This window comes from Sciurus carolinensis, chromosome 8 (assembly GCF_902686445.1).
Source record: "Sciurus carolinensis chromosome 8, mSciCar1.2, whole genome shotgun sequence".
Lineage (NCBI taxonomy): Eukaryota > Metazoa > Chordata > Mammalia > Rodentia > Sciuridae > Sciurus > Sciurus carolinensis.
The window spans coordinates 114788218-114814381 of record NC_062220.1 but is presented as its reverse complement, the minus strand read 5'-3'; the positions used below and the strand labels follow the sequence as shown (position 1 = coordinate 114814381).

General features: G+C 46.9%; 2 protein-coding genes across 2 annotated transcripts; one reads left to right on the top strand and one right to left on the bottom strand.

Moving 5' to 3' along the window:
* The first annotated feature begins 625 nt into the window (after positions 1-625).
* Sec14l3 (SEC14 like lipid binding 3) lies at positions 626-11863 on the top strand. Its single transcript, XM_047562745.1, has 12 exons — positions 626-772; positions 1955-2030; positions 2272-2315; positions 2432-2491; positions 3580-3768; positions 5054-5149; positions 5800-5860; positions 7028-7111; positions 9231-9337; positions 9732-9871; positions 9956-10125; positions 10961-11863. Exons 1-12 carry the CDS (start codon positions 719-721, stop codon positions 11080-11082), a joined length of 1203 nt encoding a protein of 400 aa, XP_047418701.1. The 5' UTR covers positions 626-718; the 3' UTR covers positions 11083-11863.
* Positions 11864-19778: 7915 nt separating this feature from the next.
* On the bottom strand, positions 19779-25670 carry Mtfp1 (mitochondrial fission process 1). The gene is made up of 4 exons (XM_047560463.1): positions 24406-25670; positions 23561-23688; positions 22937-23169; positions 19779-21827 (listed from the first exon to the last, which is right to left on the bottom strand). The coding sequence occupies exons 1-4, from the start codon at positions 24470-24472 to the stop codon at positions 21755-21757; spliced, it is 501 nt and encodes a 166-aa protein (XP_047416419.1). The 5' UTR covers positions 24473-25670; the 3' UTR covers positions 19779-21754.
* Between the last annotated feature and the right edge of the window lie 494 nt (positions 25671-26164).

Below are 26164 nucleotides of genomic sequence, written 5' to 3'. Positions count from 1 at the left end.
CTGAGGTCTACAGGGTCAGCTACTCGGGATGGGATTTGAAAGACATCTGGAAAAGTAGCATCAGCCCCATGGAATAAACAAATTTTCACAAAGGATACCTTTTGAGTTCCATTTTCTACCTCAGCCTGTGCTCTTCTTGTCTACAGACTTGTTACAAGAAGAGGACATTAGCCTTCCCCCAACTTCCAGCAAAGTGAAATAACTGTTGTGTAGACTAACCAAGCCTCTGACTCCTACCCTGTTGAACCTGGGTGGAGGAGTAATCTGTGAAGAATCCTAGGTGTTGAGTCTCTTCAGTAGTGAACTGAGAGATGAGGCTGAGGGAGAAAAGGCACCCACAAGGGCACCTCACCTCCCCTGAAACTCCCCATACTCTAAGGCAGAGGCCTTGAAGCACTAATGGGACCTCTATAGGCATTCACCATGGACTCCCAGGTCATGGAGGGCAGTCTCCTTCCCTCCCAGCTATCTTCATCTAGCAGGGGACCTTGGGCTTACCCTTTTGTCCCTGCCTGTGCCCAAGACCTGTCCCAGAGCCAAGAATGGGACCTCACTTAATCCCAATTATGTAATGTGCAATCTAAACAGTTGTCCCTGGAGGAGGTGCCTGCAGCCACGCCCAGAAGTGAGGGCAAAAGGCCCCAACTGGGTCGGGGCTGACAGACTTGGTTCGGCCTCTGCCTACGGTGGCCACCACTCCTTAAGCTCAGTCAGCACCATGAGCGGCCGAGTTGGAGACCTGAGCCCCAAGCAGGCGGAGACTCTGGCCAAGGTGAGAGTCCCTCTTCCTGGAACCCAGGGAAAAACAGCTGAGGGTTGGGATGGGAAGGGGTGGCCAGGACTCTGCCCTCCTCTGTTTATTCAGCTCTTTGCTGTTACTTCCCAAGAGGTCAAGTTCCAAAAGGGCCCAGCGACATCAAACCTGACCAGAACAGGGATTGAGAAAAAGGCATCACTTCTGGCAACAGTCTGTTTGATGTCTACCCAGCATCAGGCCTGACTTCTCATCCAAGAGCCAAACCCAGCAGCTTTATCTAGCAGTCTCCTACCACCATCTTCTCCCTCCCAGGTCCCTCAGGTGGAAATGGAAGGATGCTGTCAGTCTGTCCTCTATCTCTGTTCCCATTCTCTATGGAGTACCTGAAAAGATAGCCAAGCTGCAAGAGTCAAATCAGAATGCGATGCCACGCCCACAGAATATAATCGCTATAATCACTAACCATGTTTTTGTAGAAGATGGGAAGAGAAAGGCAGGAGTCTTGGTGGGGTAACCCAAGGAGGGAACTAAGAATATGTCCATACTTTAATTCACTTACCCACCCAATCATTTATCCTTTCTTCCACCACCCATCTGTCTTCCCACTCACTCATTCATCTGTCCATCCCTCTTTTCCATTCACTCACCATTTCTCTATCCTTTTCACCTGCATATTTTTCTTCCATCTAGCACCTACCTATTCATCCATCCATCCATCCATCCATTGATTTTTTATTCCTTTTTTCCATCCATGTACCCACTCATTCATCTCTCCATTCCTTTTCTACCCACTTACTCACTCATTCATCCTCCTTCCATTCACCTACTTATCCAATGATCATCTCTCCTTCCATCCATCCATCACATTTGTCAATGTGAGCCAGACTCCATGTGGGAGGGGCAATCGCATGTTCTTTGTGTCTGAAAGTCAAGGTCAATGTGAAAGAACTATTTTTTTGTGGGGGAGGGCATGTACCAGGGATTGAACTCAAGGGCACTCAACCAATGAGCCACATCCCCAGCCCTGACTGTGTTTTATTTAGAGAAGGTCTCACTGAGTAACATAGCACCTCACTTTTATTGAGTTGGCTTTGAACTCGAGATCCTCCTGCCTCAACCTCTTGAGCCACTGGGATTACAGGTGTGCACCGCCGTACCCAGAGAAAGAAATATTCTAACCAGTATCTCTCTTCCCAGTTCCGAGAAAATGTCCAGGATGTGTTTCCAGCCCTGCCCAACCCTGATGATTATTTTCTTCTTCGTTGGCTTCGAGGTGAGGGCAGAGGTGGGGGAATTCAGGATGAAGGACAGCAAGAGAGGCCTGGTCCCAATAGCTTCAGAATAACAAATGGCTCTCAGGAGCTGACCATACTAGCTTGATTCTTATGTTCAGATGTAGGGCAGGGAAGTAAAATCCTACCCAGGCTCCCAGTGTCCCCCATGGCCTCCACTGGCTGGAAGCAAGGCAATCTATGTCCCACTTCTCATCTTTTTTTCCATCCCTCTTCCCACAGCTCGGAACTTCGACCTGCAGAAATCAGAGGCAATGCTCCGCAAGGTGTGACCAACCCACTCTGGAGATCTGGGAACAGGTTTTATGTGGGACAATTCATACCTCATGCCCCTACTTCCAACTCCTTCTCAGTGGGACCTTACCACTCTTTTTCTTTTCAGCATATGGAGTTCCGGAAGACCATGGACATTGACCACATTCTTGATTGGCAGCCCCCAGAGGTGAGTCAACTCCCTATCAAACACCTCAGTTTTTCATGAACATACCACCCAAGCAGTTTCTGGTCACTGGGGACCTTGAATGAAAGGCAAGGTTGAGAAACCTCTAGAACCCCTGGGGCCTAAAGGCACCTCTCTTGTAATTATAGCAAATATTCCCTGCGGCCTTACAAGCTCCAAACCTGAGGTAAGAATTTATAAGCATGAGCTCATTTACATCACAACTCCATGAGGTGTGTGCTATAATTCCCATTTTATAGATAAGGACACTAATGATGAGGGCCAGCAAATGTTCAGCAACTTTTTCAAAGTCCCAGAGACCCAGAGTGGAACTGGGATTTGAAGAGTTCAGACCTTTCTGGCTCCTCAAACTTGGGGGATCTCTGAACTACCTTGGTTAGCCTGTTCCTCTGCAACCCTCCACACTAAGGTTTCACTCAAAGCATCCTGTTTGGGTGGGAAAGAAATGGTCCACAAAAGTATTGATGAGAACAGTGATACCTATGGGATTATGGTCATTAATCTACTGAGTAATGATCATAGTTTCATCTGTGGGGCATGTGCTCCAGGCCAGTCACTATTTTGTTAACATTGTTTTGGGAACTTTTTCTAATACTCCCCAAGGAAGGGAATTACCTAAACTATTTTTTCAAAAGGAGGTAGAATAGGGCTCAGAGAGGTGAGGTCACTTGTACTCAGAGAGGTCATGTTACTTGCACAAGGATACAAGGGAAGAAGCTGCGTCTGTATATGAACCAGATCTGCTGACCTTCAGAATCCACATTCTCCATCACTAAACCCAACTACTCTCGACGGAAAGGGATATGGGAGATTTGGGGGACAGAACCAATGATTCCAGAGGCCTTGAGCTAGGGCCAGCTGAGTCCTGGATTTGTTATTTACCTTCGTGAACAAGTACCTCCCCTACAGGGTGCTCAGTTTTCCCATTTGGGACAATAGTGCCACCCTCCAAAGGAAGACAAGTGCTTTGTACCATGGTGGATATAGACTTGGACCCTATAGGTAAACCAGGTCTGGGGGTCTCCAGAGAGGTATAAAATGCCAAGTTCTGTGCACCTTTCCATGCCTAGGTGATCCAGAAGTACATGCCTGGGGGCCTGTGTGGCTATGATCGTGACGGCTGTCCAGTGTGGTATGACATCATCGGGCCACTTGACCCCAAGGGGCTACTCTTCTCAGTTACCAAGCAAGACCTGCTCAAGACCAAGATGAGGGACTGTGAGCGCATCCTACATGAGTGTGATCTGCAGACAGAGCGGGTGAGGCCCAGATCAGTTGGGGCACATGAGGCTGCCAGGGGATGTGGCCTCAGGAACACACCTTTACTGTCTACTATCACAGTCAGAGGCTCCCAGGTCAAACATCAGTTTTGTTGTTTACAAGCTGTGTGGCCCTGGGAAGTTGCCTCACCTCTCTGAGCTTCAGTTTCTTCACCTACACAGTAGGGATAATAAAAGAGTCGTTGCAAAGATTAAATGAGATAATGCAAGTACAGATGCTTGTCAATTTAAAATGGGGTTACATCCTGATTAAACCTATAATAATATGAAAATATAAGTTAAAATGCATTTAATATGCCCAACCTACCAAACATCAGTTTATCCTAGCCCACCTTAAACATGCTCAGAACACGTACATCAGTTGGTAATTGGACATTGTGAGAGAATATTGCATCACTATCTTCGGAAAAGATCAAATTCAAAATACGGTTTCTGCTGAATGCATGTTGTTTTGTACTACTATAAAGTCAAAAAATCTTTAAGTGTAACCATCATAAATTGGAGCCATCTATATATGGCTTAGCACATAGGCTAATATATATTTCTCAACCATGGTAGTTATTACTGTTCTCTCTGAGTCTTTGCTCTTGCTGTTCCTTCTGTCTGGATAACCCCCTTCCCCACTACACGCACCTACCTTCTAGAACTTTCTTTGGCTCAATCCTATCTATCCTTTAAGTCTCAAACTCAGATGTCACCTTCTCTGAGGCCCCAGAGGGGTTAAATACACCTCAGGACTAGGATGCTTTCATTATTTTCAACTCCTTGACAAGATTGCAAACTCTTTTGAGGACAAGAACAGTGAATTATTAAGCATTATCCATTATACTCTCAGTGTCTGGCATGATATAAGAGACTAACAAATAATCAGTTGAACAAGTGAATGAATGGATGGATGGATGGATAAGTGGATTGATGGGAGAATTGATAAATGGGTAGATGGATGGATAGATACATGGATTGGTGGAAGAACTGATGTTTCGGTGGTGAATGGATGGATGGATGAATGGATGATAGATGGAAGGGTAAATGGATTGATGGAAGAACTGATATACTGGATGGATAAGATACATGGGTTTGTGGGAAAATTGATCTATGGTTGGGTGAATGGATGGACGAGTGGGGAAATTCATTCACTCTTGTCCACCTTGCTCCTCTACTGACAGAGTGGGGGGCTGGAAGAAGCCTAAAGTGTCATGTACTTGGGTTACCATCTCCTAATCCTGCACCCTGAGCCCTGGAACTTTTTGTTCATTTTTCACAGCTAGGGAAAAAGATTGAAACCATCGTGATGATATTTGACTGTGAAGGTCTGGGACTGAAGCACTTCTGGAAACCTTTGGTGGAAGTGTACCAGGAGGTGAGGAGAAGACCTTATGGGCACATTCCCCTGACTTGCTTGGACAACCAGCTTGGCCTGCTGTAACCTTGATGTTCACTCAGAGCCAAAAATTAGCAAAAACGATTGCCTCTCTAGACCCCATCACTGCAGCTTGGGACCCAAAGGGCCTTAATATGCTTCCTAGAAGATCCCATAGAGCAGACTTCAGGGACAATAATATATTTTGATCACAGGGGTCAACTTCCAGCAAACCCTTCCCAACCCCTTTGTGCTACACACTGGGACTCAGACAAGTCAGTTCACCTCCCCATGCTTCAGTTTCCTCACCTCCCAAGTGGGGATAGTGATGTAGAGTTATCACAGTAAGTTGTTATATAAAGTATATATGTAGTGCTTGACAAATTGTGAATATTTAATAACAGTAGTTATTACTATTATTATATGTTACTGTTAACATTTACTCTTAAAATTATCATGTACTTGTTATTAGAGTGTGGGTATAGGAGTCCTGCGTGGGAAGGTTCCCCATAGAGGCCAGTGAAGGCAGGTGACAAGAAGAAGAAATACCCTCTAGAGCCCTCTTAAACCTCCAGACGGGAGATTGCAAAGGAGATGAGCATAGGAGAAGATGAAGTATGATCTCTGATGGGGTTTTCTTTGTTCTTCAGTTTTTTGGCCTTCTTGAAGAAAATTACCCAGAGAGACTGAAATTCATGCTCATTATAAAAGGTGTGTGGCGACTGACTTCACTCATCTGTGCCTCAATTTCTTCATCAGTACCATGAGGATAATAGTGCCCTTGTCCCAGGGTTCTTGTGAAGCAGGTTGGTTGCTTTGCTGCTCAAAAATCCCTGGCACAGAATAACTGCTCGATAAATGGTAATTTCTATGGTTGGACTTCCTGCCACAGGAAGCAGCTCTAACCCTAGCTCCTGCATGAATCCACCTTCACTCCTCCTATCCCTGATGACCTCTCCTTTCTCAGCTTTCTCTGGCACTGGCAACTGGCCCAATCTTGCCTTTCTGGTTTGCTGCCTTTGCCCCCAAAGGCATCTATTATCTTATGTGTGCTTATCCTATTTTCCTGGCCAAGTTATCTGCTCCTTGAGGGCAGGAGCTCTGATTCTATACTTCTGTTGTGTTTCATACAGGCCTGGCACTGTGGGGGATATTCACTAGGTATTTGGGTGGTTGTTATTGGGGTAGGTGGGTAGATGGAAGAATGGGTATATGCTGGATGGTTGCTTGGCTGGTTGTTCATTTGGCTGCTTGGTTCATTGTGAGGTTGACCAGTGAGTTGGTTACCCAACTGACTGATTAATGGTTGGTTTGAGGGTCATTTGTTAGCTTAGTTGACAAAGTGGTTGATTGGCATTTTGGTTGATTGGTTGTTTGGGTGGCTGGTTGGCAGGTTGGTTAGTTGACTGTATCTTGGATGGTTGACTGACTGGAGAGAGAAGATGGTTGCATGGTTAGCTGGTTATTCAGTTAACTGGTTGTTTTGCTGTTTAGCTGATTTTCTAGGAGATAATTTGATTATTCAGTAGGTTAGTTGGTTGGTTGGATGATCAGAAAGTGAATTGTTTGACTTTTTGTTGTTGGATACTTGGTTGGCTGTTTAGTAGGTTGTCTGGTTTATTGGTTGACCAAATGTGTGGCTGATTAGGAGGTCGGATGGTTGGCTCCTTTGTTGGTTGGATGGGTGTGATAGATTAAATGATTGATTAATTGTTTGTTGACTAGCTGACTGATGGGTTGGGTGGTTTGTTGACTGAAGGGCCTTAGAACTGGCCAGGGTTAATTATAACTCTTCTGTATCATTCACTTTGACTATTATGGAAAGAGGGGACCAAAGATAATCTTTTCTCCCAGTTATTCTTACTTGTATCTCTCCAGCCACCAAACTGTTCCCTGTGGGCTACAACCTCATGAAACCCTTCCTGAGTGAGGACACTCGCAGGAAGATTATAGTGTTGGGAAGTAAGTTGTTCTGGCACCACTCCTTGAATCCAATACATGAGCTTTGAAGTGATTTTGGTCCATTATCCCATTCAGAACTTGATACATCACCTAGAGTCACAGTCTCCTGTTCCCAAAAGTGAGGTGGATCTTACCTTATAGAGGCTATCCAATGACCTACCACTTTAGTGAATAAGGCATCCACACACACTACCTTATCAGTTTCAGTCTGCTTGCTGGTCAACCTCTGGTCTATGGGCCTCTGTTTTCTTTCAACACTCACAACCCCAGTATTCTAAAGGCACCCTAGGCTGAGGAGGATGAGGAAGAAGAACAGGAGGGGTAGCCATGATTCAGAGAAGGAAGGCCCAATAAGAAGGGATTGACTGGGTAAGGTAATGCACACCTGTAAACCCAGCTACTCAGAAAACTGGGGTAGAAGGATTACAAATTCAAGGCCTATCACGCAACACCAAAGAAGGAACTGGATAAATAAATAATGGTGCAGCCATTTAATGAATTATGAAAAGACATGAAAAATAACGCTGTGAGTGAATAATGTCACAGGAAATGTCACTAAGTGAAAAAACAAAAGTAGATTAAAAAGTGGTGTGGACAGTAAAATCTTATGTTTATAAAAACAAATGTATAATAAATACTCATCTTTTTTTCTAGAAGGAAATACAACACAATACTGACTTTTTTTCAGTCCTGGAGATTGAACCCAGGGATGCTCTATCACTGAGTTATGTCTATAGCCCTTTTTGTTTTTTCTTTTGAGACAGACCTAGTTTAATTGCTCAGGTTGTCCTCAAACTTGCATTACTCTTGCCCCAGACTCCTAAGTACTGAGATTACAGGTATATACCACTGTGTCCAACTGAATTTTGATTTGTTAATGGCAGGAAATGTTATTATTTGTATTTTTTGTTTTCTAAATTTTAATAACAATATGCATTCATTTTACAAGTAGGAATAATAATAATTTTTTAAAGTGACAATGTGAGAGAGAGAAGAAAAATGGCTCTTAAATCCAAACCGATGACCCTGAATTTGGTGAATAATTTCTCCCAAGCAGAATGGTCAGATCACAGAATCAGGAGGGGGTCCTGTAAATTCTCACTTTCTTTCCCTTTCTGATACCCAAGTTTCTGCCTGTACCCAGTTCCACTAGGATGAGGAGCTCAGTGGATCACAAGGTAGTCTGATTTTATAGTCCCAGATCCCTGCCTTTGAAACCCACCAAATCCTGAGCAGTGTGGGTTACTTTCACATTCCAGGCCCCAAGTGTGTAGCCTCTGTCCCTATTGGTGCCCCACAGGCTCAGTGCATTTGACCTTAGTGTTCCTGGCGTTGTGGTATTTGCCCTTATCCCCCTGGAGGAATATTCCATGACCATGAGGGTTAGCCTGGATTAGCCACAGGACTGAGCATGGCAATACCCCAGGACTCAGAACTCTTGGAACTTTACATAGGATTTAAATGACAGTAATTGTCACTATGCATTATACACCATGGTTGTGGTGATTAAGGGGCTAGGGGGTCTCTCCAAAGGCTCAGAGCTGCCCATCATCCACCAAGAGGTTTGACTTAATTACTGAATGAGTTGTTGAGGACCTCAACAAGGTCCTCATCATCCTCACAGTTCTTTAAAGTCTCCTTGAGAGATGGGTATGATGGTACATGCCTATAATCCCAGATTCTTGGGATACTGAGACAGGATAATTGCAAGTTAGAGGTCACCCTCTGCAATTTAATGGGATCCTGTCTCAAAAGAAAAAAAGGGTTGGGGATGCAGTTCGGTGGTAGAGCACCCTGGTTCCAATCCACAGTATCATGAAAATCAATCAACAAATAATAAAAAATTAAAGTCTCCTAGAGGCTTTTAGCTTTACTGCTCATAACTGGGAGACTTTCAAGAATGTGCAAATCTGTCAACCAATGAGAACACATTTCCATAGCAAAAAGATACTGGGAAAGACACTCCCTACAGTTGAGGTCTAGGAGGTTGGGGAGTTGGTCCTGGTAGTCTAGCTCCTATAGAGTTTGGAGAAGCAAATTTGGGGCATCCTGGAGGGTGTAGGAGGCTGATTGGTCTTCTCTGTGCTTGATAACCACGCTCCAATCTCTCTGCTCCCAGACAGCTGGAAGGAAGGTTTGCTGAAACTCATCAGTCCTGAGGAACTGCCTGCCCATTTTGGGGGAAGCTTGACTGACCCAGATGGGAACCCCAAATGTTTAACCAAGGTACAAAGAAACTCTAGGACAGGGCATTGTTAGGGAGTATGTCTGGGTTCCTTTCTCACTTGTTCATTCCACAGATATCTGTGCATAAACACTTTTATGTAGAGACAAGGAGTTGAGCTGGACAGTTTTAGCTCTGCCTTTATGGGGATCTGAGCAGCTGTGTAGGCAAATAGGAAATAAGGGAATTTTGACCCAGAAGATCAGCTGGAGACGGAAGCTCCAAAAGGAAGCCCTGGCCCAGCCTTGGGGGTCAAGGAAAGCTTCAGGGGAAGGGGAAGTGGGGAAAGGATGAGTAGGCTACTTCCTGGAGATGGGGAAATTGTCAAAGGCTAGAGAAACAGCATGAGCAAAGGCCAGGAGAGGGGAGCAAGCCCCTCTCATCCTGTGTCTGCAGATCAACTATGGTGGGGAGATCCCCAAGTCCATGTACGTGCGGGACCAAGTGAAGACTCAGTATGAACACTCAGTACAGATCAGTCGTGGCTCCTCACACCAGGTGGAATATGAGATCCTGTTTCCAGGCTGTGTCCTCAGGTAGGGAGAGGCCATGGTCTACCCCCAGTTGAGTCCTAACCCTTCAATACCCATCAGACTGAGAAGAAACATGTTCCCTCATAGGTGGCAATTCTCATCTGATGGTGCTGATATTGGCTTTGGGGTTTTCCTGAAGACCAAGATGGGGGAGCGCCAGAAAGCTGGAGAGATGACAGAGGTGCTTCCCAGTCAGCGCTACAATGCTCACATGGTGCCTGAGGATGGGAGCCTCACCTGCTCAGAGGCTGGTGTCTGTAAGTCTGTCCTAACTGGGCATGATTTCAGAAGGCAGGAGCCACCTGTCCCATGGTTTAGGAGAGGAAACAGGAGCAGTGACACCTCCCCACATAGGGACACATAATCTAGTTTAGTACTACTTAATCGCACAGTTATTTACTTGAGCCATACCCATGAACACCTGTCATGTACCAAAAGCGAGAGACCAGTCCTGAAGGGATTGAGAGCCACAGGACACAGGCAAGGGACAATAGGGCTGGTGTCAATTTTCCTGTGAGGAAACTGGAACTCTGGAAGAGTGTATTAATATGTGCAGAGTCACAAAGCTGAATGGGATCCCAGGGTCCCACTTCAGCCTCAGTGTAGCTGCATAACTCAAGCAAGTCTGACCAATCCAGGAAAGACCCTTGGTTTGCTCACCTGTAAACCTGGGGTTATAACTCTTGCATCTTGGGGTGGTTGAGAGAGGCAAAGGGTGTGCCGCAGACCTGGCTCAGCACCCACTCTGTCCAAGGGGATTGGGAGGCCTCTGATGCTCCCAGTTGTCCCCTTTGCATGACCATGATGCAAACATTCAGGTGTGGAGACAGTGGGATATAATGACCATTGTTCTCCTTGCCAGTTGATGCAACTAAAGCCAGGCTTGGGCCCTTGCCAGGAGGAGGTCAGTGTCTGCTTATAGGCTCTGCTCAGGGGTGTCAGTTCCAATGGGAAGATAAGGTCATCATGAAAACTTGGACCAGCTTGACAAACAAAGCCCATGGGAACACGAGCCCATCCTCCCTCACAGTCAGGGCAGGGATGCAGAGTGTGCATCCAGGTCCCACTGCCTATTTTCCATCTGTCCCCCAGATGTTCTGCGCTTTGACAACACCTACAGCTTTGTCCATGCCAAGAAGGTCAGCTTCACAGTGGAGGTGCTACTCCCAGATGAGGGCATGCAGAAGTACGACGAGGAGCTCACCCCTGTCTAAATGGACCCCCCACTTCTCAGACATCCTTAGCCCTCTGTTTTCACTCTATAGGCCTGCTCACCCCCCCACTCCCTGAAACTGATCATTAGTGTTCCTGACTGTGTAACATTAATGAGTAGAGAAAGAGCTACCCTAGGGAAGATTCATCTGCTGCAGTCAGATCAGGGAAGGTTTGAAAAGTACAGCCTTGGAGGGTACCAAGAGAAGAGGAAGAAGAAAGTAAATAAATACAAAAGATGGATATCACTGACACCCAATAATAGGGAAATGAATCCCCTAGCCTTTGTCCTCACTCATCCTAAGACATTTCTGTGTGCTTGAATTCCTTTCCTTATCTAAACCCCTTTTTCTTCTTCTCCCTATATAGTTTATGCTTAGTGTATACTTTCAGAATCAAACAGAAGACCAGAAGGGAGGAAATGGGCAATTCATGGGTGTGCATGACAAGGAGGAACCTGTATGTGGCAAGTTTCAGCACCTTGGACAGGAGTTGAGGTGAGCCAGGGATGGACTCCCTCCTAGGACCCAGGTCATCTGGTCTCCACATTAGGTAGCAGCTTCTTCTTGGGAGCCTCAACCACAAAAACTATGGTAGGAGGTGCCTCCCTCAGACCTTGTCTAACTCAGGGCACTCAGCTTCTCCCATCCATCACTCCCACACTCACCTCTTTCCTTTGGAGCACTCAGCTTATATTTTAAGTAATTAAAGGAACACTTCTCAAAGCAAAGAATCACATCTGACTAGCTGCTGCCTGGCATAATAAAAACAAATCACATCTATCATTTGGTGAGTGTTCTTTATGCAACAGACATTGTTTCCAATACTTTATGAGCTTAGTCATCTCATTCTAATGACTATTACCATCCCCAAGGCCACGGTTGAACATCAGTAGATGCCAAGGGGCACATTTCAAACCTTGGCTCCAACTGGGACCTTAGGCTCCCTGCACTGCTTCTACCTCCTGGTAACAAGCCCCCCTGCTCAGTGGCAACAGAGGAGCCCTGACAAATGATGGTACCCAACAGCCCTGCTCACACTTTCCTTTTCCCCCACAACACAAAGGGTCCTCATCCTCCAACCCTGCTGATTCAACAGGAAAAGGCCAAACTACCCTATCCTTCCTCCCTGCACCAGTGATACCAAGCCCTCCTCTTTTGAGGACCCTCACAACATGCTTGGCCCAAATTGCAGGTGCTGCTACCATCTTTGAAGAGAATAAACCTGTTTCCTTGTTTATTTCCAGTCCCCCTTCTCCTCCCTCTTCTCTCCCTTCACTGCCTGCACCCTGGCTAGGCTCATCCTCTGCTGAGCACTTGTACAGCCCAAGTGAGCAGATCCAAACAAAGGCAAGCTCAGACCAGACACACACACACAAAACTTGGTCAGCAATGACAAAGTCAGCAAGGCTGTCTTCCAGACCTAACTACATCAATAATGACCAAGTTCAACTAGGCAGACCTCTACACACAACTATGACATTGGCCCAGTCAAGCCATATTGCAAAATCCAGATCCCTGGCTCTCAACACTGGCAGCTCCACAGATCCCTCATTGAAGATAAGTATGCAGAGCCTTTGGGAGTGATTCAAGAACTGACTCTGGGAATCCACACATTTGTCCACATAGAGGTTAATGGTGCAGTTTAACATGAGCTGTATGCTGGCTTCTAGGGTCAGCCATGAACCTTCCACCCAGGAAAGCAGGGAGGCATCTGAGGGAGGAAAAGGAGGAGAGTTGTCCTTGACAAGTATAAGCATCATTCTCCAGAAAGGACACAGCTATAATTCCATTTATTCCTCACTGGTCCTAAATGGGCGATGGAGGCTCAGAGTGGTGGGTGAGTTTTAATTCACTTAACTCTTACCTACCAAATAGATGCTTTTCCACCAAGCTTGGAAACTGAGGTCAGAAGCAACAGAGGATGGCAGGCACACTGTTCTCCTCCTCTTCAGGCAATACCTTAGGAGTCCACAACTCTCCAACCACCAGTCAGAATTCAGCAGGCGTATTGGAGGGCCACTGCAGGGGCTCTATAGTGGATAGGTGAAGTCTCCCTGGAATGGTACCTAGAAGTGCCAACTGTAACAAAGCTGTTTGCTTCATGCCAAAGCAGCAGCCTAGGCTGGCAAGTCCACACAGCCAGACTGGAAAACAAGCCTTTGACAAGTTCTCCCAAGGGAGATAATGAGAGTGGACGGGCAGAAGGAATGCCCCTCAAATAACCTTGACCAGCATCAAGTATCATATGGCTGTCATTAGGGGCCACACCATACACTTTTTGGAAACCTCAAGACTGCTCCCATTTTACAGATGTAGAGAACAAGACTAGGAATTCCTGCTGTTATCTGCCTATGATTACATGAGTTGCAGGACTCAGGTTCAAACTTCCAAGAGAGGGCTGGCTTTTCCAAATATATTTAAAGGTTAGAGATATCTGGCCAGATTCAGATAACACCAAGTGGTATCAACAGGAAAACTAGTTTACCTTTACCCTCTCCCTACTAGGCACTACCTTTCGTTTGCATGAGCAACTGATCTGCATGTAAGTGGACGCAACCCCTATACGACCCCAAGTTAATTCTGTTTCTTATTTGAGCTCCTGACCACCTTGCCATGCTGACCCTAAGAGGAATTTTCTGAACTCAGAGGGCCTGGGGCAGATCCATGAAGGGAAAGGAGTTTGAGTTTTTTTAAAAGGAAAAATTTTTTTCATTTTTCATTTAATTATTTGTTTAATACATAATGAGGGGAAGGGGTAAGGGAAGAATGGAGGAACATTGGATTGTGTAGAGGGAAATGAGGGGAGGGGAGGGGACAGGGGAAAGGAAAGTTAAGAGAATGAGACAAAGATCATTACCCTATGTACATGTATGATTACATGAATGGTGTAACTCTACATCTTGTAAAAGGAAATTTTAAGGCATTGGTTTAGTGTTTGCTGAGTACCTACTGCCAGCTCTACCAAGAGGCCAGGGGTTCAGGGTGGGGGTGGGCCTCCATCTCCAGTGTTGGATCTGGTTGGGAAGCCCTAGCCTCAGGAAGCAGGTCTGCCCTGCAGCCCTGAGAGTTCCCCAGATGCACTGTGATGATCAGAGGAGTGCTGGCGGCCTCACCTCTCACTGGGAAAAGCAGCAGGGACTCCAGGGAGATAAGGGAGTATCAAGCAGCTAGTGGAGTGATCAAAGACCATCAGGAAGGAAGCCTCCTCCAGCTCATATCCCCAAATGTGAAGACCAAGTCCTGCTGTGGCTCAGGATGACCTGGTATAGGGTTATCATGGGATGGGTGCGCCAGGTATGAGGCTGGCAGGGGGAGGCTCAGTTCAGGGACAGACAAGCCAGGAGGAAAGAACCTCTCCACCTCACCTCCCAAGGGAACCCCATTGCCCAGACCTTACCAAACAGCAAGGTTAGAGAAACCATCAGAATCCCCACTGTTCAGGAAGCCATAGTGAAAATAAAAATTGCCCACCACCCACAAGTCTCCTTAAACTGGCCCTTACAACTCTTGTGGGTGGGAGGGTGGAATGGACACAATGATGGACAGTACAAACAAAAGCACAGTGGTCACCCTCAGGTGCACATTTCTGGACTGAGGAAAGGTCATGGCAGGCACCATCAGAGCTGGTCCTTGAATGCTGGAGAGAGAGGGAAATGGGGGTGGAGAGGGCATTCCTGACAGGTGGCATGGGCTGAGCAAAGTCACAGAGGTAGGATGTGGAGGGTGCATTCAGAGAATGGCAAGGAGCTGGGGCAATGCAGTGATGTGGGAGCAGGGATGTGTCATGGTGAGGGATGAAACTGCCAAAGCTGGTGGCTCTGAACGCCTTGCTGAGGTGTTTAGACTGGATCTCGGGAGTCATCAGGAGTCCTGGAAGGTGCCAAGACAGAAGAGGGACTTGGAAAGATTCCGCCACCAGCATGATCAAATAAGAAAGGTTCTTTGAGCACTGATCATTTGAGGAGTTCCCAAGGTTTTTATTCATACAAATAAGAGCATGATGGTCACCCTCAGATGTCCATTTCTGGACCATCATCCAACTGTTTGCTCTGAATAAATTCTTAGGAGTGGAATCCCTGCACCATATAATTAACATACTTTATATATCTGCAACAATTCAATCACTCTCTTGAAGTGGATGTCTTTTGCCATAATAATAATACCCAGTATTTGTGGAGCCCTCACTCTGAGTCTTTGCCTGGCTGAATGCTTGTCCACTCATTTCTCCAGTAAACCCTTCATGCAAATAAGGGGAACTGTATAGCAAGGAAACAAGGCAGTGACTTCAACTTCAGAAAAGAGGGACCTAGAAATACCCATCTAATGACTAGGTTGTAAATATTAAATGAATCACATCACAGCAAGCCATTAGGACAGGACCTGGAGTCACTAAGAGCAGTTAACTAATAAATATTATCAAGGACTAGTTTAAAACGAAGGTGGGCAGTTTGTGAGGTGCTTCCCTCTTGTGGTGATTCTGAGCATTGCATGAAACCTGGCACTCAGGAGATCTAACTTTCAGCATGCTCCTGGACAAAAGCCCCTAATCCTGGGGAAGGAAAAAGACAACTCTGTTCCCTCTGTCCAAGCGGGGTCTGCCCCATCATCTCATGCCAAGTATAACAAGACTTCCACCTCCCACTTGGTTGACCTTTTTGCACGTTTCCCCACCCAGTAAGGGGATAACCGGTCAGCACAGAACTGCCCATCACTTAAGAGCGGCCTCCCTGGAAAAAGGCTGGCTGGAGAGAAGGCTTCTCACCTCTACAGGCATGGAGTGTCTGTAGGAGTGATTCTAGTTCCATGGATGCCCCTAGAGTTGCCAGATAAAATATAGGATGTGTGGTTTAATGTATCTCATGCAATAGAAGGGACATACTTCTAAAAGATTACTTGTTTAATTGAAATTCAAATTTAATTGCATCCCTTATTATTTTATTTTCAAAATCCAGCAACCCTATTCCTGGAGGTTTGGCACAGAGGTAGGGGCTAGGCTGCCTGAGCAGGGGCAACTACCCCATTCTATGCCAGGTGCTTTAAGCATCTCACTTCAGTTCACACAAGCTGGTGGGCGGCATCTCCATCTTAACCCCCACCTCACTGTGAGGTCACTGGAGCCCTGGCTCCACATGAGTATCACAAAATCTTCAGAGTCCTGAAGAGGAGAGTGAGCCCTCCCAGGATGAGGGAATAGCCTGATTTCCTTGTGGTTTTGTGGCGTCTCCTAAGCTGCTGGTCCTTGCGGGTATTCTTGGCTGGTCCCTTTCTTTGGCAGCTGACAGCTCAAAGGTGCTCAGAGGTGGAAACCCAGGGCTGAAGCAGACCTTGACCCCTCTCCTCCGCCCCGACCTAAGCCATGAAGTAGTCCCACGGAGACCTTGACCTGGTCCCTCACAGCCCAGGTGTCGGGGTACCGCGGACCCCAGCCCTATGATGCGGCCAAGATGGCGCCTGGCAATGTGCCAAGGAAGTGCTGAGAGCAAAACCAGGTACCTCCAGCAGACTAATTCTCTGTGCAACAAGTGGCGTTATTTGAGGAAGTTAATGTGATTGGCCATGGGTCCTCGTGGACACTGCATGCTTGCTATATGCACACTATTATGCTCCATTACTGTCCATGCTTTCCCCTTATGATCTATAAGCTGATTGGTTGTTGTATGTAATGTAAGGCCCTTGCAAGAGCGGCCGCGCGCGGCCAGCCAGAAGTAGCAGATAGCAGAAAAATAAAGAACTTGCTCCGATCCGGTGTCGTGTCTCTCTGCGGGCGGGGAGCAAAACCAGGTACCTCCAGCACCCAGGTACAGCCAGGTGGGCTAACCCTGCCCTGGAGAGATAACCTGCACCTGAGCCACAATTTGTAAGGGCCTCAGTGTCCTATGCAGAGGGCCATTGGTATGGCAGGGTGGGGGTCCTGGGGTTGTGACTCTCCCCACTCTGGAAATTTCAGGCAAGCTGGTGTAAGCTTGTGTGCCCATGAGCTATGGAAGCCATAAGAAACTCTTTGAGTTTCCTTATGCCAAAGAAGACTAACTGCCATGTACAGTAGATTGTTAATAACTGCTTCAGTTTGTCACCTGCCTGCCGAGGGATGGGCTGGGACTTCCATTATTCCATTTAATCCTGCTAACAAAAATCCTGTGTAGGGCTGGGGATATGGCTCAGTGGTACAGTACGTGCCTAGTATGCATGAGGCCCTGAGCTCAATCCTATAGCACCACACACACATACACACACACATACAACAACAACAACAACAACAACAAAAAAACCTATGTAATAGAGGAAGAAACTGAAGCTTGTGGTCACAGGGGCACAGTCAAACCCAGTAAATAACCCAGTACAGTTGTCTCTTGGTATCTGAGTAGGACTGGCTCCAGAACAACACTCCTCACCCCAGGACACTAAATTCTCAGATGCTCAAGTCTCTTATAGAAAAACGAAGTGGTATTTGCATATAACCTACATACATCCTCCTGTACACTTTAAATCATCTCTAGATTACTTATAATACCTTATACAATGTAAATGCTACATAAACAGTTGTTATACTATATTGTTTAAGGAATGATGACAAGAAAAAAGAAGTCTGTGTATGTCTAGTATAGATGCAATTATTCCCCCCAAATGTTTTCTGTCTGGTTGGTTGAATCTAGATGCAGAACCTGTGATTGCAGAGGGCTGACAGCACCTGGTACCCTCTTCCATGTGAAAAACCAGTTTCGGATGTCCCTGCTGTCACGCTGTCTGCCTCTTAGGCTCTAACTTTCCTCTGGCAGGAAGTCACCCAGCTCACCAACACCGATGTCAGGGACTATGCTCATGGTGGTGACCATGATGCCCACCCTGGGCATTGGGTATTTGCTATAACTCACTGCTGGTGGCTTAGGGCACAGACTTGCAGCACACCCAGCTGCAGGCACAGGGTCTGAGGAGTCCCCTGCGCCTACCAGGGTTTTCCACTAAGGAAAGACTTATTTCGGATGAAACTGGAGAATATCATGCTAAGTGAGATAAGCCAATCTCAAAAAACCAAAGGAAGAATGATATCGCTAATAAGTGGATGAGGACACATAATGGGGGGTGGGAAGAGTTAGTGTTAGGGTTAGAGTTAGGGTTAGGGAGGGGGGCAAGAATGGAGGAAGGAAGGACTGTATAGAGGGAAAAGAGGAGTGGGAGGGGTGAGGGGAAGGGAAAAAATAACAGAATGAATCAAACATTACCCTATGTAAATTTATGATTACACAAATGGTATGCCTTTACGCCATGTACAAATAGAGAAACAACATGTATCCCATTTGTGTACAATAAAAAATAAAGAAAGAAAGAAAGAAAGAAAGAAAGAAAGAAAGAAAGAAAGAAAGACAGACTTATTTCTCATGATTCTCCTGAGGTATGGCTGGGGAAATGTGGCCCCCAGCACAGGGGCCTCCTGTGAGGACAGGCTTGCACATAGCAGGGCCTGTGCCTGTCTTCTGGACTTAAGTAGGAGTAGTGGGGTGGTGTGTATGCACTGTCCTCCAAACCTGTGTCTGCCTCCGGGAGACTGGCACCAGGCACTTCCTCTGTCCCTTAATGCTTGATGAGGGCCCAGCAACCCCCTAGCACAGAAATTGCCTTTTGAAAACGACCGAGTTAGGCCCATTTGAGATTTATTTGCATATCCTCTTGACTATAAGCCAGGGAGTAGTGTGTGGAACAGGTTGACTGGGACTGGAGCCGATAGTTAACTTTTCAGGAATTTTGTGAGCTGGTTATCAAACTAGTCATTATTAAAAATTAACCAATTAAAAAAAATCTTGACTTAGATTTAAACACATTATATTCTCAAAATTTGCACTCAAAACATACTGCTTCCTAATTATTTTGCTACCCTTACTATCATCCAAGCTCCTGAGGCTATTTATAGCTAGTTGTCATCCCTTACCTGCAGTTTCCCTTTCTGTGTTTCAGTTACTTTCAGTCAGCTGTGCTGTGAAAACACTAAATGGAAAATTCCAGGAATAGTTCATATGCTTTCTGTAACTTTTATTATATTATTAATAATAATTCTGGTTTATAGTTAATGTTAATTTATTTTTATTATTTTTAATATAAAATTATATATTTTTTATATTTTTTATTATAGTTAATGTTATTAATTTTTTTTTAAGTACCAGGGATTGAACCCAGGAATACTTAACCACTGAGCCACATCCCAGCCCTTTGAGTGTTTTATTTTGAGACAGGGTCTCACTAAGTTGCTTAGGGCCTTGCTAAGTGACTGAGGCTAACTTTGAACACACAATCCTACCTGCCTAAGCCTCCCAAGCCAATGAGATTATAGGCATGTGCCACCATGCCTGGCATCCCAAGCCCTTTTTATTTTTATTATATTTATTTATTTATTATATTTATTTATTTGGTACCAGGGATTGAACTTCTGGGGTACTTAATCACTAAGCCACATCCCCAGCCCCGTTTTTTTTGTTTTTTTAAATTTTTTGTAGTTGTAGATAGACAGCATGCCTTTATTTTATTTATGTATTTTTATGTGGTGCTGAGGATCGAACCCAATGCCTCACAAGTGCTAGGCAAGTGCTCTACCACTGAGCTATAGCCCCAGGCCCCCCAGCCCGGTTTTTGTATTCTGTTTAGACAGGGTCTCACTCAGTTGCTTAAGACCTCACTAAATTGCCGAGGCTGGCTTTGAACTTGTTATCCTCCTGCCTCAGCCTCCCCAACTGCTGCATTACAGGTGTGTACCACTGCACCCGAAAATGTTATTTTCTTACTGTGCCTAATTTATAAATTAAATTTGATCATGGGTATGTATATATAGGGGGAAACACATTTTATAGAGGGTGTAGTACCATCTATGGCTTGAGGCATCCTTGAAATGTATCCCCTTGAATAAGAGAGCACTACTACATTCTATTTGCTGCAAATAACAAAATTATACTGTGCTATTGTGTACTGCTTCCCAACTCTGTGTTCAGTGATCTCATGTGGGTAGCTTAAAAGAGAAGATAATGGGAGTATTTACACCATGGATATGGATAAGTTAGGATCCCTCTGCCCTGGAGAAGCCAGTGGTTAAAGACAATCATCCACTGCTCTGGCCCTCCTGCTAGCCCAGGAGGTGGGAAATACAGCACCATCCCTTTCCAGACCCAAATTCTAAAGATCAGAGAAGGGAAGTGACCTGGCAGAGGCTTCACAGCATACAGGGTCACAGATAAGACCCAGACCTGGTCTGGTCTTCCTTCCTGCAAAGTAGCCACATAGGGAGATAGAAAGCCACCTGTCTGGAGCCCTCCTCTCTGGCTGCTATTTCCGCCCTCAACTGTTAGACTCAGACCCTTCTCTCTCTTGCCTGGTTGCTTCCACTCATTCCTGTAGCTTTTGTCCCCAATATTCTGCCACTTCATCTCCCATCCATCCCTCTAGGCCTGGATCAGGACAGCAGCCACTACCTGCCCCTTCTTACTGTTTGAGCATGTCCCCCAAAAGTTTATCTCCTCAATACATCAGTGTTGGGAGGTGTGGCCTAGTGGGAGGTGTTTGGCCATAGGTGGAGCCCTCCTGATGGATTAATGTCTTTCTCTAGAATGGGTTAACTGTTGCAGGAGTTCAGACCCCTTTTCCTGCTTCTGTACATACCCAGCTCGCTTCTGCTTTCTGCCACAAACTGAAGCAGCAGAAGATGAAAAGATGCTGGTGCCATGTTCTTGGACTTCCCAGTCTCCAGAACTATGAGCCCAAATAAACTTCTATTCTTAATAAATTACCTGATCTCAAATATTTTGTGCTAGCAACAATAAACAGGACACCCCTCTCCAAGCTTTTCTAATCGGTCAATCAGATCTTCAATTGTCCAGCACAGAGTTCAGACTCCGTGCCATGGCCCTCACGGTACTTTGTGATTTGGACGATACCCTACTGCCCTTTCCATAATACCCTTCTTACCTTCCCATCCAAATCTTCATTTCAACCAGTCAGTCCTTTTTGGTTCTTTAGATTTGGAGTTTCTCTTGACTGGTTTATTCATATGCTGATTCCTCCTTGGGATGCTCCCTCCCTTGTTTTCCCCGACCCCTTCCTTCAGGCCCAGGAAGCCTCTTCTGACCACAGCCTCCTCCTCAGTTTATGTCCACCAGGAGAAGCCCTGCTCCTACTACCACATCCCTGTACCTCCCCAACAGAGAAGAAAATTCAACTTCTTGAGAATTTATTGAGTTTGGGTGTGGGCCTGGCCAGCTTTCCAACCAGGTCCTAGCAGCCCCTGTATTAGGGAAAGGTTAGGTGGAGAATCTTTCCTGAGGTATCTTGGATGCTCCACTCCTGTTTCTCCCTGAGTGTCTGTTATCCAGCCATGCCGCATGGAGTGATGCAGTCAAGCAGCTGAGAGTCCTGTGCCTAGCTTGCCTTGCCCTCTTTGGGTTTCAGTCTCATCTCCCATTTTCCTGTCAAAAAATAGAGCTGGACCCACCCAGGGTCCACTCCTGCTCAGTACAACAGTTTCCATGGAAGCAGATGGGGTTTAGGTCCCACCTCTGTTTGGGATTCACTGCAGTCACTGCTCCTTGAGGCCTTAATCTCTAAGTTTCCATCCAGTTCAAACCCAGGGTCAGTGCCAGGGCCATGGACCCTGGAGAACCAGGTGTTCACATCCCTAGCAGGCACTGGGGTGGGATCAGGAAGAGCTGGGCTTCCCCACTGATGGGTAGAGCTTGCGCAGGCTGGAGTCCAGGAGGAAGTCCACTGACCTGTAAGAAAGGTAAGGTTGGTGAGCAGGTGTCCAGGGTGAGGGAACAGAAGGCAGGAGGCCAGGATGAGGGGAAGGGACTCCTGGACACAGGACACAAATGATATCCAGGTGGAAACCTACCTTATTCTGCCCCTCATACCTGGGGCTACTTGGGAAAGCCACACTCAAACCCCCGAATAACACCCATTTTCCTTTTCTTTATTCATTTGGGGAAAATGAGGCACAGAGAGGGTAAAGGACTTACTCCAGGCTTCAGGGTCAGTTATGTTCCCCTAGGAAAAGACTCCTTATCCCATTCTACATTGGGATTAACAGCCATCTATAGTTTTTGTTTTTGTTTTTTGTTTGTTTGTTTTGCGGTGCTGGGGATTGAACCCAGGGCCTTGTGCTTGCAAGGCAAGCACTCTACCAACTGAGCTATATCCCCAGCCTCGCCATCTATAGTTTTAAGAACAGACACATGACCCAAGCCCAGCCAATGAGACAGGGGAAACTGGCTTAGAGGTTGGCATTCAGTCTGGATGGATCAATGACAGCCTTTGTTGGAATTTTTGTTATCAAATTAAAAATTTTTTGATGGGGCTTGGTAAACTGCCTGATGGAAGCCTGGAGCTGCTGGGGACCATCTCAGCTCCCATGAGTGAAGCCACCAAGGTGGGATGGGGTTGAGAGAAGGAAAACAGGATGGGAGATCCAGACTCCTAATGACATCATGTGGATGCCTAGATCCAGCTATGCTTGAAAGAAAAACAAACCTGGACTACTTTCCTCTTGTATTAACTTAGTATGAGTCTGGCTTCTATCACCAATAACTCCCCAAACCCATCACTCCAAGTCTACCTACTCTGCCTGCCTCTGGTTGTTTTGTAACACTTGACTTTCTTTCTGGGAATTACTTGTCCTGTGTCCCATACCTTCAAGGCACCTTCTTCCTTTACCATCAGAATACCTGCCAGATCATATTACAAGGGCACAAACTGTCCTTTCTATTTCAGGAGCCCTGAGTGCCAACCCTGCCTCTATACTGCCATTGTTCTGTGCCCCACACTCTCAGAGCCTAATTCTACCTGCACAGTAGATCATCCCTGTGGTCAGGAGGGCACCCACCTGTCAATGGGGTGGATGATCATGGGGATGGCCAACAGCCCAACTGCAGTGGTGGTCCACTTGCGAACAGTCAGGGGCCAGCGGGTGGCAGTGCCCAGGACATAGAAAGAGGCAGCACACACGCGGTTGATAGTGAAGCCTGGGATGGCCACAGAAGCCAGAGACTGCCACACGAAGGTGTCCACCACAGCCACAGTCACCCTGGTGCTGCGGCCTGCTTCAGGACCTGGTACCTGGTGGGCAGAGAGACACTTAATCCAGTTGGGGTAGAGGCAGAAAATCTTGTACACAAGGAGCATGAGATGAGACTGGACCAAGGAGGGGAAGTGACCAGTCTGCAGGAGGCATTAGAGCAGAAGGAACTGCTCTAGGGTTGGGTTCTGAATTATATCACATTCAGGATTAGGATGAACTTGTTCACATCCAAGAGGTGGGTATAGACTGCCACCTCCTGGTAGAGGAGGGAGGTGCACCCTCCTACAAACAGGACAGGAGTATGGACTGCACCAGGCAAGGCTGTGGACTGTCGGACAGGGACTTCACCATATGCAAAGCTGCAGACTGAGCCACATCCACACCTGGAGAGCACTTGGGTGGGGGTTGTGAAGGAAAACTAACACTCACCTCTCTTGCCTTCTTGCCTTTGTCAAGGGCATCCGCCAGCACATAGGAGCTGGACACACCATAGCTCAGCCACACCACAGCCTTTGGCACCAGGGAGCGGAAAGCCTCCCCCACCTCATTGGCATAACCTGCAGGGAGGGGACATTTAATTCTCAAGTCCATGTACTGTTCCACAAGGGGGCGCTGGAAAAAATGGTTCGAATCCTAGTCTGCAGCTGGATGACCTTAGGCAAATGACTCTCTATGAGCCTGTTTCCCATCTCAACTCTAGGGCCCACTGATGGGAGGATTGAACACAGTCATCATTATCACGTTTCGCTGATTAGCTCTCCTAGCCTTTTGAAAGTGTTTCTGAAAGTGGGCATTAATGAGGTGTCAGATAGAGACTGATCAAGGGCAGCCCCACTGACCAGACACTCAACCTATGCTTTATCTCATTCCACCCTTAACAACCACCAATGAATGAGGCCCTCATGTTCAGCCATTTTTGTCAAGGAGGAAATTGAGGCTTACATGGAACCAACTGAGTGGCAGGGCCAAGATGGAAGTACAGATGCCCTGACTCCATAGCTAGTGCTCCAGCATGCCAGAGAGGGCAGCCCACTCATCCGACTCGAGTTTTCTTCCTGGGAGGACTGACCAGCAGAGACCACCGAGGGCAGAGCTGAACCCATCAGTGTTGTGTGACCTTGGGTAAGTCCCTAGCCCTCTGAGCCCAGTCTCCCAACCACGAAGAATGAGAACTAAGATACTCTCCAGCCTCCTACAGGCCCCCGAACGGCATCCGGTGACCCCTGCTCCCCCGCTTTGCGGTAGGGTCGCAATGCCAATCACTCCGCGCTCACCTAGGTATCGAATCCACGTGTCCCGGTAGAGGTCACGCTCTGCGCCCAGCCGCTGCGGTTCCGACATGACGATCCGCGGCGGCTGGAGCCACTGCGACTGGCACTGCCTATGCTGTCGCCTCCACCTGTACTAGCACTCCGACCTGCCACTACAGGACCCCGCCGAAGGTCCCGGGCTGAAGGACAGTTTGGGCAATCTCCGCCGGAAGGGAGCGTCTGCAAATTGCCCCGCACTCCCAAGCCCCTCTCAGAGGCTGATTTTTGCAGATTGTCTTGTTTTTTCTCTGAGCAGTTGGCGAAAACCTCTGCCAGAACTGATGTAGCTTTTGGAGCCAAAGAACTTGCGGTTCCTATCAAGAGATGCAACATTTCATAGCTGTGTAACCTCGGGCCAAAGTCTACTTCTCTGAGCCTTACTTCGTAAGGGTAAATTAATAAAATGGGAGACACGTTAGCGTCCACTCCTTGGGATGGTTGCGGGGATTAATTATAACAGCCGTCTTTTATTAACTTTACTACCATCCAGGACGTTCGCTAAGGATTCTAAACAGCTTATTTCCTTAAACCCTCCCACCAACATAGGATCCTCTTTTACAGAAAAGGAAAGAGTCACAAAGGAGGTGGGTCATCTTTCCAGGACACACTGCTGCTAAGTAGCGAAGCTGGGATTTTAAGTCTAGACAGTGTGGCTTCAGATCCTATGCTCTTAAGGCGAGCTCGGTAAAGGAGGCTGGGGGAGGAGGTGAATGGTGAGTGCCCCGATTCTGCAGTCCCTTCTCAGCAGGTGCCATGTTTATCAAGCACTCGGATCTAACTAGATCACTACGCACCCAAGTCTGAACCTCCTGGGGGCAGGATGTTGAATGAATGAATGAGTGAGTGAATGAGACAAGGGAGACAGGTATGGGGTACAAAACTTCAGGGAAATGAGAACTGGAGAGGACTTAGGGGCTAGTGATTACAATAGGGAGAACCCCCACTGAATCTGTTTACCCATGTGAACAATGAGTGTACTTCACTAAAAATCTGTGAATCCTCTGGGGCATCAGCGAAGCAAGCGCGAGACCACTGGGGACAAGCAGTCTTGGGTCAAAATCTCCGTTGTTCCGTCTATCCCACGTTAGCCTCCCCGAGCCCCATTTTTCACGTCCGTAAAAAATGAGAGTAACCAATATTTACTGAGTGCTGACTTGTACCAGGCTCTCCTCAAAGAGCTTTGCACTTGCTTAGCCCTTAAATCTTTGCAACAATTCCAGTCGGTAAGTACAGGAATTTTGCGTGGTACCTAGATGTTCATTAAGAATCAATTAAAAAAAAAAAAAAAAAAAGGCCAAAAAAAAATCAATTTTATCATCAAATAAATACTGGGAAAATGAATACCAACTCCTTACGGAGGCCACCGTTTTCAGCCCTAGGCGTCTGCGTCCTTGTAGGTTAGTGTGGGGCAGTCAGTCAGCGGGAACTGAGTTCGAAGCTAGGGGTGGGGACAGAAATGTCCCCAACCCCTGAATCACAGTGCTGGCGCGGAATTAGGAGACGGTCCCTAATGCCACGTGACCGCCCCTGCTCCGCCTCCTTACCACTTGGGGCCCACCGCAGGCGCAGCAAGCGCTCTCAGGGACCCACTCCTGTCAGAGCTCACGTACACCCGCCGCGTTTGGCGCCGCCAAAGGGGGCCGGGCCTCTGCCCTCAGAGGTGAAGTCAAACCTAGCACTCTTAATGCCCTGAGCAAAGATGGCAGACGACAGCCCATCGGCG